At 44.0% G+C, this 14,762-nt stretch overlaps 1 protein-coding gene across 1 annotated transcript in view; it reads right to left on the bottom strand.

Moving 5' to 3' along the window:
- ANO6 (anoctamin 6) overlaps positions 1-13,734 on the bottom strand; it is a 79,050-nt gene extending 65,316 nt beyond the window's left edge. Inside the window, exon 1 of the mRNA XM_055712460.1 lies at positions 13,619-13,734. Within this exon, the coding sequence (XP_055568435.1) occupies positions 13,619-13,715 (97 nt within the window). The 5' untranslated portion in view covers positions 13,716-13,734. The remainder of the gene's footprint in view (positions 1-13,618) is intronic.
- Between the last annotated feature and the right edge of the window lie 1,028 nt (positions 13,735-14,762).

The raw sequence follows: 14,762 nt of genomic DNA, 5'->3' as shown, positions 1-14,762 counted from the left end.
AGGGGACATATTAGACAAAAGTTCACAGATACAGAAAAACACACGTTTAGAGCAGTACTGGCACTTCCATTTCCTTTGTATTATGAAAACCAGCAAAAATAATCAGTTTAAAAATGTGGAAAATTCTGCTCATACGCTTTCAAAGAAAATGAGATAAACAGCAGTGATGATCCTAAGAAACATGTATAATTTAGCATTTCAACCTCCCTGAAAGTAAACTTTGCTCACTAGAATGCAAGGATCTTTTTAAATATCAAATATACTTTTTCTCACTTCTGAGACTTCAATTCTCTACATTAGTACAGTTAGAAAGCTGCCTGATCATGTAAAACAGAAGCTTTTAAATCTTACTATTGTCATATTTTTGACCTGCATTCTACATAGACAAAACCTTAAAGGCTGTAAGTGTTTGCTGTACCAGTCCCCTGCTGCACATAGCACTGATGGGATATGCTCATGCTGAACTTGCACAGCTAGATTTCAATGGTCACCCTTCCTGTAGCCACAGACTTTGGTTTAGTTTAGTATCTGCAAAGTGGAGCAATAGAAGAAACGTGAAATCACCAAATGACTCCTCTGTCCCTGTTTGCTGCAGGTTGGCACTTCAGCTGTGCAGTCTGGACCCTCAGAGCACCTTATGTCACTTCTGAGTAATATTTCTCTTCTGCATGTGCCAGATTTGCTCATATGGAGTCAAATGGCACTCTGAAGGCCAAGAGAATCACTGACCCTAAAGGTGACACAATAAAACAGCAAAGAAATAGTGAAGGCTATGAAAAAAACCTGAAAGATTTATCCTGAAAGTAAACAAGATTTCTATGGAGTTTATTTTTGAGTACAAGGTGTTCCTAAGAAGCATCCTGCTGAGAAGAATGGCCAATGGGTTTGTTCAGTGAACTGGACACACTGAGAGATGCAGAAACTCCTCTGATGGACACTTTGGTCTTATCTTAAAGTGCAGGATAAACATCTATCCCCAAAACGCTTGATGAAACTCACCTCCATTCAGAGCAAACAAACAAAAAGAAAGACAAGGATACACTGACCACAACTGATAAATGGAGTACCGTTGTTTAGACAGATATGTATGTTGCCATCATGAATAGCTTTGGAAAACAAACCGCTGAAAAAAATACAACGGTGAAAAAAACCCCACTGTGAACTGCAATATGCAGTCTCTGGGGTCTGAGACTGCAACATTTACACCCTTAAATAACTTAATGGATGCTGATGGTTCCACTTAACTCAAAAGGATTGTTCTTGTGTTTTTGTCACGTTTGGCTTGTAGTATGTCCCTACATAGACTGGCACACACAGATGAGCTACAGCCTGCTACCTCAGAAGCTGATGCTGTTGTGTGAGGACTATAGGAGCAAGCTGCAGGCAGTCCTGTAAAAATCAGGATTCCTATCATGTGCTGAGAGGAGTACATGGAATTGTGGCAATGTAACAGCTATCAGAAGCACTACACTACTTGGGTCCAAACATAATAACATATCATTTGGTTTATGTGTTTTCTTTCCCCGGGAAATTTCAGAGGAGTTGTTAGTGATGTCTTGACTTAAATCAGCTCTGTTAAGCTACAACATTGCTGATATTTTAAGAGGTACAAAGGATAAAACCAAGAAAGCTGTTGATCATGTTTGTGTAAGCGCTCTGCCCTCCCTGCCTAGATCACATGTGTGCCCAGCACCTGGCCTAATAAACTTGCATATCTCTGAAGGCAGATTTGCTGCAGCACTGTGACCTAAAGCTTTGGTCAGGACTGTAGAATTAACCCTCTGGTCAAGAGGGTTACATAAGCTGAGGGGTGTAGAATGTTTTTATATCTGCTCCAGCACTGAAGCACATCATTACACAAATGTGCCTGGAGTTCCTCCAGTCCCTGAGCGCTGTCTTGAAACTGAAGGGGGTTTCTTCATTGCTTAATATAATGTGAGGGTTTGGTTGGTTGTGTTTTTTTTTAAAAAAATCCCAGAGCAACTAACCCAAACCAGCTGTCCTTAAGCAGGATACACAAGAAGACAAGCCACTTTTACTTTTGCCATGAGACAGACTTGCCAAGACCAACTCCAAGCATACTGTTAAAATTACTGACCAGTTACTAGGGGAACAAGTGTACCCTGCCTGCAGTGTGTTTTACAGGAGGACAGGCCATGTGCAGCAGCAGCTGCCCCAAGCTACAAACACAGCTTTTTTTAGGGGCCAAGCTGATCCCGTGGTTTTCCTCACCAATGCCAAGCCTCCAGGCAGCTATGGAGCCTTTTCATTGGGACTGAAATGATTAACCAAATTGTAATTGCAGATCACTGTTTGGTTAGACTTCAATGCCTATGGATCAATAAGCCATCTAATTAGAAATCTTAAGTTTGAAATATGTTTAAAATTATACCCATTGCTATTAAATCTACATGTCTCAAAGGAGATGTATTTGAATTTCTGTAATGAGTTTTTCAGCATGTTTGTTTTAAAGTATTTCCTGCACTTAGCTGTTATACAGTGTGTTTACAGGAGAGTCCCAAAAAGACGCTTTTAATTACTGTGACTATGAAAATACTGAGTTTAAAGTAAAAGCCTACAGGTATTTTTGAGATACTTTGTAGGTACAAAGGCTCGTGTATGTAAGCATTCTGTGTTGTACCCAGAGCTGAGAAATAAACTGTATACTTTTTTTTCCTAATCAGGAAATACTCTGTAGTTTTAGCAGTTGAAGGACTCCTCAGATTTTTCTTGGAACAGCTGCAGCTTAACAACCAACTTCTACCTAAAACCACCTTCTTCTGCACATGAGAGAGCTTTGCTCTTCTTGCAAACATCAATAAACCTAGAAAAACCTACAAAAACATCTGGAACTCTACTTGGCCAGACTGCATTGCTCTTTAAGCTTTTTCTCTCATGACCTTATTATCAGTATTAGCAAGGAACAAGATAAAAAAAAATTAAAATCCAGCATTGACTCATTTATTCTTCAGGTTACATTGATTTATTTTTTTTTTAGGTTTTTATTTTTTTTTTACTAAAGAATGTATTACACATTTAAGTCTTACCAAATATTGTAGGAGTTTTTTCTGGACTGTTTGTCTTAAGCACAGCCATCAGTTTATAGATTAAATTGTGCTTTTGTGCAAATTCCTTCTTGTCTTTTATAGACAGCAGAATAATTAAATGAATTTAATTATTTTTCCTAGAATAAATCAGTATATACAGACACGATGAAAGATTTAATAGAGATATTTCCTCCATTAGGGATTAGTTCTGCATTCTCTACTATGAATAGCATTTACAAATATAATGCTATTCCCACTCTAGCCAACAGGACTGCTCACAGGGGTAAAGTGTGCATTGTTTGACCTCATCCTTGTTCATTAATGCCTATAAAAACTCCATTAGACTACTTAAGGAAAAAACACATAGAAAGAGAACACTAATAATTCTACTAATATTGCACACAAACTAATAAAACTCTCTGGCAAGGCCAGAGCCCTCTGGATCATCATCTCAGTCTTGTTTTGTTAAATGTTATTATCTCTAACCGCAGTGCCAAACCTACAGCAGTGGAAAATTTTTGCAGATAATTAACAGTATAAAGATAGTCTTTTTTTCCCTGCTGGATAAATTACCATGAACACATTGTGATTTTTACTGTATATTAAAAATATGCATGAAAACGCCACAGATTACTTATTTCAATTCACTGCACCTACAGTTATATTACCTTAGTCCCTTGCTGTAGCTTATTTTCCTGGTGAACTGACTTGAAAGAATCTTTATGCCACTGCTTATGAGTTCCTGGCCAGATAAGTAAGTGAATAGCTACACTGGTTGGCTATACACTTGCAAATACTGTCACAAGTTCTTCCTCTTTCCCTTTTACTTTCTTTCTTAGCCTCTACCTGGATCTCAATGGATGTTTTGCCTTTACATCCACCTCCTTACTCTTTCCATCACTTCCTTATTGTACCAGACCCTTCAGTTAAGGCCCCGGTCTGTGCTACAGGAGTCTTTCCACTGATGCAAGTTCTAGTCTGGTCAGCACCACCACAGCATAGGAGACTCAGTGCCACCCCAACACAAGTGCTTCTTTCTCCCACTCTTCATTACAAATTCTCTTCCCTGCCCAGTGAAGATTCCTCATCTGACTATGATTTCCCAAAGTAGTAACAGTTGAGGGACAGGTCACGAGTCTCTGCTGCAGCAGTGGAGCCAGAACCAAGATCTCCCTGTAGACACTGTGAAAGCCAGATGCCTTAGCAGAAGATCCACCCATGCTAGAAGCCACAGGACAGAAACACACCATGGAGGCTCAAGTTATCAGACATTTAGCCTGCTGCAGCAACTGCTCTCAAACAGTACTTGAACAGAACAGAGGTGGTGGCTGTTTCCTACAGAAGAACACTGGCACAGCAGCTCATTCTGATGACTGTACTGTAAACAGTCTCCCATGCAAATATTTAATGTCCCATAATAAATCACACCTAAAAAATGCCGGAGAACCTGACTAACCAGATTAATAGGGTCAGGGGAAATCCGTCAACAAAAATCTGAAAGGAAGGAACACTAGAAAAGCAAAGCAAAATCTGCTGTTTGTGGCAGCTCCTACACCACTTAGACACACACAGGTCTATGAGGCCAGATGGGATCCACCCCAGGGTACTGAGGGAGCTGGCAGAAGTGCTCACTGAGCCACTTTCCATCATTTATCAGCAGTCCTGGCTAACCAGAGAAGTCCTGGTTGGTTCGGGTTAGCAAATGTGACGCCCATCTGCAAGAAGGGCTAGAAGGCGGATCCTGAGAACAGGCCTGTCAGCCTGATCTCAGTGCCGGGGAAGGTTGTGGAGCAGACATCTTGAGTGCCATCATGCAGCATGTACAGGACAACCAGGCGACCAGGCCCGGTCAGCATGGGTTTGTGAAAGGCAGGTCCTGCTTGATGAAACCTATCTCCTTCTGTGACAAGGTGACCCGCTTAGTGGATAAGGGAAAGGCTGTGCACACTTAGACATCAGTAAAGCCTTTGACACCATTTCCCACAGCATTCTCCTGGAGAAACTGGCTGCTCACAGCTGGGATGGGTGTACTGTACACTGGGTAAAAAAACTGGCTGGATGGTCGAGCCCGAAGAGTGGTGGGGAATGGGGTTACATCCAGCTGGTGGCTGGTCACAAATGGTGTCCCCAGGGCTCCATATTGGGGCCAGTTCTGTTTAATATCTTTATCAGTGATCTGGACAAGGGGATTAAGTGCACCCTCAGTACGTTTGCACACAAAAGCAAGTTGCGGGGTGAGTGTTCATCTGCTTGAGGGCAGGAAGGCTCTACAGAGGGATCTGGACAGGCTGGATTGATGGGCCAAAGCCAGTTGTATGAGGTACAAGAAGGAGAAGTGCTGGGTCCTGCACCTGGGTCACACCAACCCCATACAATGCTACAGGCTGGGGGCAGAGTGGCTGGGAAGCTGCCCTGCAGAAAAGGACCTGGGGGTGCGGGTTGACAGCCGGCTGAACATGAGCCAGCAGTGTGCCCAGGTGGCCAAGAAGGCCAACAGTATCCTGGCTTGTGTCAGAAACTGTGCCCAGCAGGACAAGGGCAGTGATGGTCCCTCTTTAATTGCCACTGGTGAGTCCACACCTCCAATACTGGTTTCAGTTTTGGGCCCCTCACTACAAGACAGACACTGAGGTGCTGGAGCGTGTCCAGAGACAGGCAACGAAGCTGGTCAAGGGTCTGGAGCACAAGTCTCATGAGGAGCAGCTGAGGGAACTGGGGTTGTTTAGCTTGGAGAAAGGCAGGCTCAGGGGAGACCTTACCACTCTCTACAACTGCCTGACAGGAGGCTGCAGTGAGGTGGGGGTCGGTCTCTTCTCCCAGATAACACGCAATAGGACAAGAGGAAACAGCCTCAAGTTGCACCAGGGGAGGTTTAGGTTGGATATTAGGAGAAATGTCTTCACCAAAAGGGTTGTCAAGCATTGGCACAGGCTGCCCAGGGAAGCGGTGGAGTCACCATCCCTGGAGGTATTTAAAAGCTGTGTAGATGTGGGCTTAGGGACATGGATTAGTGGTAGACTTGGCAATGCTAGGTTAACAGTTGGACTTGATGATCTTAAAGATCTTTTCCAATCTGAAGAATTCTATGTTTCTATGAATAGTGGTTTAGTTGGAAATTATTTAAGGTAAACACCAAATTGAAGGGTTCAATCTTACTCATCTTTATACAATATTTTGAAACTAAGCTGCAATTTCTACCACATGAAGCATAAAATCAATTAACAAATGTTTATGCTCCAGCAGACTTGTAACTACACTGCTTAAAGTTCAGTCATTTTATGTTCTAATATATTTTTGTTAAATTTCCAATCTGAATCTGGTATTTACTAAAGAAATTTCAATGTGGTCTCTTTCCCAAACCATTTGGTCTTCCTGGTTCTTCCTGCTAACGGCGTCTATACCAGTCTGAATCTTAACCTTTTACAAGCATAACTCACACATTTTATTAATATGGCTATTTCCATTAGCAAAACTATGTAGGCTCTGCCTGTTTTGCATTCAGTAATGTTGTGCCCTTCAGCAGGTCAGCTGCTGCACAGGAGATGGCCCATCTATACTGATAAAGTTTGGAACTGAAAGGCTTGTGAAGAGGAGGCTGCTCTGACACGGATGCAGGGTAGGAATGGGAAAAAGGGATCACAGTCCCATTTGATGGTATCATGCAATGGAAGGATATGTGTTGGGCTGCCTGGTGTTAATGAAAGAGCAAATCTTCTCCTTTCCCTGCCCTTTGCCACTCAGCAGTCCATCTCTGATAAACCAACAACTGCTTTAGGTCGGTTATCTTCTCATAGGCATAGTACAAAACTGTGTACATACAAACGTGGGGCCTGAGCACACCTCTTGAGCTCCTTGGGGAAGGTACCTCATGTATACGTAATGAGTCTGGGGAGTGAGTCTGAGTCCTGCAGAGGAGTGGGGACTGCCCAAACACTAAATCTTCTTTGTCATGAGGTTGAGGACTTTTTTTTCTAATCAGCCCTAGTGATGCTTCAGGATCTCACTTCTGAAGTCCATGCAGGGAATTGTGCCTACATGTCTATTGCTGTCATCAAATGCTTGAGTTTGGGACAGGTGAGAACAACAGTTAGAGATAGTTCCATTGAATCAAGCAATTCAATCATCCTTTCAGATGCCTATATAATTCCTCAGGAAGCAATCAAGACACTCCTCCTGTCATGAAGCCTTCAGAGAGATGTGGGACGTCTGAGTAAAGTGTGAGGGGTGAAGACAAAGGATTCTGTGCTCAGACATCTGCATTCTTAGACTGACTGATCAAACAAAATCTGCTATTTGATGGCGATTTGTGTGACTGCCAGTTTTCATTTCCCAGAGACACTGGCAATAAGAAGATAAAGGGTACGTTGTCCTTCTTTACAGCTTTGCATTCCTACTACACTGCCACTGATACACTGCAATGAAAAATAAGGCCAAAGCGCCATGAAGACTTAAACTGTCGCTGTAAGGCGGTTTGGGGGGGATGCTCCTTTTGGGAGCCAAGCTAATTTGTGCTGGCTTGACTTGTTTGGGACATTACAGCCTATGGCTTTCATTTCAACTTCCAGATTCATCAGATCTGAGCCCTAACAAAATGTTAACAATGTCCTAGCAGGCTCTCGCTGCGGCCAGCGCAGCAGATGAACACATATGCTCTTCAGTGGGAAAACTGTTCTACCTACATTCACAGTGAGCCTGGATTTGAGTCAACCCCCCCTAAAAATTTACAAGTGATATTAGGTCCATGCCTCGGTGAATATTTTTAAAAATTTATATTAGAAATATCAACCAAGTATCAGCGTAATAACATACATATTCTATAGAGCAATACTTCAGACTGTTAGAAAGGACCATGCCAGAGACCATAGCAATAGTGACAGTCGTGCAAAACCAAGCTGGTTTTTTCTACTCACTAAGATACCGAGCTCAGCACTTGCATAATATTTCTGTCCCCACCTTTGTTTCCTGAATATAAGAATAATACACAATCCAACCCATGGCACCATTCTTCACTGCCCTCATCCTTGACATTCATATCCTGTTAAATGCATTATCTTGTTAAACACAACTGCAGCAGCTCCATATGCTTAAGGCCTGCAGCATCTTTTTTAAAGATCTCATGTCAAGCACAGGATATTTAGTTTTATTATTTGTGCGTTATTTATAACGCACAAAACTGAGTAACCCTTTTTCCTGAACCAACCCCAGTTAATCCCAAACTTAGGCTAATGCTTTTTTATTTGACTTTTGAGGGAGGTACAAGAACGTATTATCTCAAACTAAGAAAAAACAGTAAAAGAAAAAATTAATCATTTTTTATAAGGGATAAGCTGGAAGGCATTACAAAGACTATTTAATTTATGACAAGTAATTGCTCTTACAGAAAAGCACCCTTGTGTTTGTTCCTTTTTTTTTACCATAGCAGAAAACATCCATTTTAGTATCAGTTCCCCCTTGGGGTTTGCCACATGTCTAGTGGCAAACCAGACCTTAATTCCACAGCATGCAACCCATCATTTTCTAGGAAACAGCAGGTACTAAGAAATACTAGGTTGAAGTGATTTAAATGATAACAACTTTTTTGAACTTCCTATGCATATAGTAACAGATGTTATTACGTTTGAAAAGGTCCATTTGTGTGGAAGCACAACACTTGTTACAGCATGCATACATCCATTCCTTCCACATCTCTGGTCTCCTGAAATTCAAGCTCTCTACCTGCAGTTTCATATACTGCGTAAATTGCAAATCAGCTGATAACTAGGACATTCTTTGTGCGTTTTCGATTGCATTACTTTCAATAACTGTAACACTATGGAACTGCTGGAGTTCTGTACCATGTAACAAAAGCCTGGCTGTTTCCTACATTATCAGCGTTGATAAGTTTTCTTTTTTACAAATGATAATGCTTGAAAAGTAATTTACAAAATCTAAGATGTTGAGGATAAATGTGTATCGGGTATTTGTCCTTTTAAAAGAACTTGAGGGTTATGTAAATAGAGGAAAAACTTTAAGGAATGACCTGTGATAAATATCTGACATAAAATTAATGACTTAATAACCAGGAAAAGAAACGAAACTATTATTATTAAAGTTGTGCAAATGGCACAAGTTGATAAAATTGCAGATAACAAGTCCTCCTACAGATTGTAGACTTATCTGTAAACTGCACTCATATGTTCAGTACAGCTAAATCCAAAATACAGGAGCAAAGAATACTATCAAAGTACAGGAAGTTTTTAATGGAAAACTGGGGATTCTGTTATGGTAGGAGAACTTTAAAAAGAGGAAAATCTGTGAAGTTTTTCAGTTTCCTGAATTCCTGCCTGATTCTTGAAATATTCTGGTCTCTTCCAGAGTTTATGAATTATAAATAGCTGCAAAACTGTAATTATATTGTATTTAAATATTTATACTCTCACTATTTGCTTTTTAGTAGTTTTATAGAAAAATCATTAAATCAGAATTAAAAAGTGAGTGGTACCAGCAGTGTACTGTTCAAATGCAACCATACTTGGTGACAAGGTTGTTACTCCTGCATGACTTGCATTTGGTAAAAGTGAAGTGGGTGCAAGGTCAGAAAATAAAATTACTGAAGTATGAAGAGAGGAAGAAATTAGGTAAACTATCAAGGTAGCAGATATAAGAGGAAGGACATGAAGGTATGAAAGGTAGTTTTCAGTTTTGACCACTAGTACAGGCCAGTGTTTCCTGGACTTCACCATGAAGGGTCTCTTCTTGTCTCCTAGATGTTGTACAACAACAGCACAGAATCAGGGAGCAGAAATTCTTGATTCTCAGCTCATCGGATGTACCCATCCCACAGTCTTCTTCAGGACAGTGGCTGACTGCAATGTGCCCCAATAATTTTTAAGTTGATTACAAGACAGAGAAGAAAAAGAAAAGCAAACCAGGTGTGATAAGAATGGACTGAGGTAGTCTTACTTATTACTGTAGGTAGGCTGAAAAGCAAGATACTGTCCTTTCAGGAACAGAATCACATTTTTTTAAAGAAGCTGCTTATAAAGCCTTGCATATTACAAGACTATGAGATCTGATCCCTGCACCTGCTGATGAGTAGACCACCTTTAAATTCCCCACAGTGTGGGGATTACAGTAAATAGATTGCAGGACAAAGCCAAATTTTTCAGTCAAGGAATCCAACTGTTCAGACTTTCCACTGTCTTCCGAAGACTTCTACAGAGAATTGACCGTTCTGCAGCATCATGAAGGCAAACACTGGAGCAATTTGTAGAACACTGTTGGTACTCTACATCCATATTGGAGTACAGTATATGATATCAATAATATTTGTAGGGTCATATGAGAAGTAGGTCAAGTTAATGAAGCTATCAAATAGGAAAAAATAGAAGCTCTAGGCAGACAATATGATAAAATTCAGTATATGCCATGAGGAAACAAGCAGAGGACAGAACCGTTAGCAAAACTAATGAGGTGAAGAATAGCTATACCTGCTCTTCACCATTTGGATTACAACATCATCCCTTAGGACAGGTTTCCAGTGGTACAGTGGGCTGCGCAAACCCGGTTATTTTAGGGTGCAACTCCACAACCAGTGTTGCTTGAATAATGCAGTACTGTTGTACTTTTTTTACTGTAGTTGGTAAAAACATGTGCTGAACAGCAGCATGAAATCCTTTTCAGAAAGAAGAGCAGGAATCTTCATCAGCACAGTATCTACATTGTATGACAAAAAAAATGTCAAAAGGTGGGGAGATGTTGTACACTCAGGCTCAAGGAACAAGTAGGAGATATATTTGAGCAAAACCAAGACCACAAAGAATGAGCAAGACGCTAACATATCCCAAATAAAAGTATTTCATGCAGAATGGTTAGTCAGAGTGGATGCGTCTGGATATTGTCTGCAGAAGTTAATTTTCAGAAAAGCACACTCTGATATTCTGTAAATCCCCAAACACAAGCAAACTAATTTATATATGGTATGAGGTTTGGCACCAGGGAAAGAAAAAACTTCACAGTTTATGGAACTGTCTGACAGTTTCTAGGTGGAAAATAATGGGTTTGGAGAATTTTAAATGCTGTGGCAACTGCAGGTCAACGTCCTTCCCACCATTTCTGCCTGGTAACAAGATATCTCAGAAACAAATTGGTTCCACTAATGTAACAATCCTCTTGAAAACAGTCTGACTCCAGAAGAAAAAGTTGCCCATCTAGTTTAAGCACTGGAAAAAAAAGGGTTTAAACTTGTCAAAAAAGCCTAACCCTTGGACAAGACTCTCAAAGCACAAGTCTGACTGAAATAATCCATTTCTAAGCTATGTATGGCAGGCAGCACAGCCGTGGTACCTTCCTGCGGATTGGGACTCATGAGTCCAGCTCTTTCCCTCAACACCTAAGTCTGCCTCTGACGTGAGTGGTTTGCTAGCCATCAGCAAGGATAACCAAAACCAACTGTATGCCAATATGAGCCAGAGCACTCCCTTTATGTGCCATGACTACAAACTTTGATATGCCATAATAATGCTTTCCTGATGAGCCATAAACACTTGGGATTGATCTCGAATACAACTGGAAAGAGTTCAGAAGTCCTACTTACTTGCTAAAACAGGGATGGCTGTCTTGGGAAAATGCAGATGCAAGTGGTACAATAAAATTGGAGATAATGGATGATTTGCCAGTTCCTCAGGCTAATAAAATAGCTCTCCTGTAATTATACATAGTGTAAAAACCTCGATGCATGCATTTTGCAAGGCAGAGTAGCATATGTGACAGACCTGGGCATGTAAAAGGCTTTGCATAACAACTCATGAAATCATCACTGCTCAATTTTTAGCCAATTTTGCCACATAGCATGAGTTGTTCCTAGCTGCTGTATCCTGCAAGCAGAACACGCAGCTCATTATTTGCTGGCTCTGCGAGCCAAACTAACCCCAGATTTGATAGTCATGAGTAGGAAACAATTCAGTTGTTCTTTGGAGTGAAGAATGGAAAGAAAAAAGGCATGTGTTGGTTAATAAATTGCAGTCCTGATTCACCCTTTAATCTGGGGAGTGGAGTCAAAAAATTCCTCTGCCTCACTTCATATGGAAAACTGAATTTGTCTTTTGGACTGTTACTGTAAAGCAAGGGATACTCCCACGGCATCTGAAACAAAGGCTAGTAATGTTGGAGGAAAGACATCCCCCTGATTTCCACAGACCGTTGGGTGAGGCTCAAACTTTATACACTTTTGGAGGGAGCTAATCGAATAAAGGAGGCAAACTGTAGTGGCCATTATTAAGGATTAGTATTTAGAGGCCACCAGAGTATCAGAGAAAGCTAATCTCACCAGAAGTTTTTACAAATGCAGAAATCCAGCCCCAATATTAAACTAATACCAAAATCCTGTACTTCTCTGTAAAAGCATTCACAACCTTTTGAACAATAATGAGCAGGAACCCTTTTAATTTGTATACACAAACCTACCTCCTACTTGCTTGTCTAACTGATGTTTGCCTGCACTCCTTGTTTGTTACATCCATTTTAACCGGTTAGGTAGACGTACAGGACTTCAGAATGCCTTGGGTACCACAGCTGAAAACAGCTTGTGACCTGAAGTAAATCTGTGTCTCTTTAGTGAAACAAACAGACCCCTTCAGTCTGACCCGGCCGAGAACCAGCCCCTTTTGGGCTGTTTGCTGGAAATACTTTAATAGAATTCATTCCCACAGTAAAAACAACTGTCATTGTCCTGGGCTGCTGCTGTTGGGATACTGCTGTTGGGATACAAGTAACATACATTTTGAATGTAGAACTCTCAGCTTATTTTACGGTCTACATTTCTGGCAGACAGAATATGCATTCCCTCCCCCCCCCCCCCCCCCCCCCCCCGCTTTGTTTAAGAAATTACTATCTTTCTATGCTTTGCCAATTTCCTCCCTTACGTTGTTTTTTGGGGGGGGGGGGGTTCATCTTCTCCCTCCGTTGCTTGGCTGCCAAGCTAAGGCAGCCAGCCGGCAGCTGGGGGGATACAGCCGCTGCCCGCCGGCGCTGCCGCCAGCCGCGGGGCCCGGTGCGAGGCGGTGGTGCCCCGCACGCTGCCCGGGGACCGGCGGGGCGGCACGGGCTGTGCCCGGGCTGGGGGCTCCGAGCGGCGCCTAGGGGCTCCGGCACCGCACTGTGCTGGCTGCGAAGCGCTGCCCTGTGCCACCTCACGCCTGTGCCTCCCAGGAGAGGGGAAGGAACGGGCAAAGTTTTCGGTGCTCCCCCGCCAGCTGACGCTGGGCAAGCAGGAGCGCGGCGGCGGCGCTGGGCGAGGGAGCCCCGCCTGGGGCGCGCCGCCGGCACGGACAGCGGGGCGCGTCTTCCGCGGGGGAATCATCAGTTGTAGCAGCGGGGGGCGAGCTGCGGGGCGAGCCAGCCTGCCACCCCCCGGCCCGGTCACTGCCCGGGGCGCGGCGCCAGCAGGTGTCCTCCCCACCCACGACACCGGTTCCACGAGGGCACTTCCCTGGCTGCAGCCCCCGCCGACCCCCGCCCGCCCCGGGGGGCGCCCCCGCCGCGCCGGTCCCCGCGCTGTCCCGGGGCGCCCGCCCCGCGCCACCCCGACTCACCGGTCTCCCCGTCATCGTCGTCTTCCTCCTCCTCCTCCTCCTCCTCCTCCTCCTCCCCCTCCAGATCCAGCAGCACATCTTGGTTCTCCGCATTCATCCTCCCGAAATTGCGGCCCCCCGCGCCCGCTCTCCCGCCGCCGGGGAGGCGAGCCCGCCCCGAGCCCTCCCTGCCCCGGAGGCGGAGCGGCAGCGGCGGGGTGGGGGCGGTGGGGCGGGCGGGGCGGCCGCCGCCACCTTCCCGGCCGGCGAGTGTGCCCGGTGCCGGCCGGCGGCCCTGCCGGCTGCCGCTTGCTGCCCGGCCCGCTGCGGGCGGCCTCGCACTGCCCCTGCCTTGAAGGGCTCGGCTGGAGGAGGGGGCGCTCGGGGGTCCCGGCCGGGCAGCGGTGTGCCTGCCGAGGCCGCACAGCCCGCCGCCTTCCAGCCAGCAGCTTGCCGGAGCTGCCGGGACGCGTGGGAGGCACCTACCGCTCCCTGGCAGGGACCCGTGTTAAAACGGTGCTCTGCAAGCGGGCACCTGTACGTACTTCACTGGCAGCATCCTGAATGATGGAAGGGGAGAAGCTGGAAAAACATTAATCAGTGTGTGTTCTGTTCCAGTTTTTTTGCAGTTGGCCCTATCATAGAATTCATACCATGATAATATCATAAGCCGATCAAAGGCTATCTTAAAACTAATTAGTGAACTTTCAGCAGGATCCAGGCTGAAGATTTTACAAAGCTTTCTCTGGTTTCATCCACAAGTTTAACATCTGAAAACCGGGTCAGGAGCGAAACCTCTGGGTCTTTTAAAAATATGTCAAATTATGCACCCAAGTGCTGAAGAACTCACCATTGCTAAATACTTCTGAAAATGTGAAGCCCACATACATAAAAAAAACCCAAACCAGTAAGTAATTGGCAGAGCTATTTGGAGAAGGTAGCAGAAGTTGGAGGGGAGATGCTGAAGGACTGAATGAAAAGCCCATCTCTAGAGCTCCACTGATGGGTTCAACCCAGCTGACTGTTTCACAGGGGTGGGGTTGTCCTCATCCCCATCTCTTTCTCCACATGCAAACTCAGATTTTGCAACACAGGGAATGCAGGGTTGCCAGTCACCGTGCAGAAATGCTGTGGGGACAAAAGTACTCCTGAAAAGGGCTTTCAC

This window comes from Falco cherrug, chromosome 5 (assembly GCF_023634085.1).
Source record: "Falco cherrug isolate bFalChe1 chromosome 5, bFalChe1.pri, whole genome shotgun sequence".
NCBI lineage: Eukaryota > Metazoa > Chordata > Aves > Falconiformes > Falconidae > Falco > Falco cherrug.
This window is presented reverse-complemented; position numbering and strand designations above follow the sequence as displayed.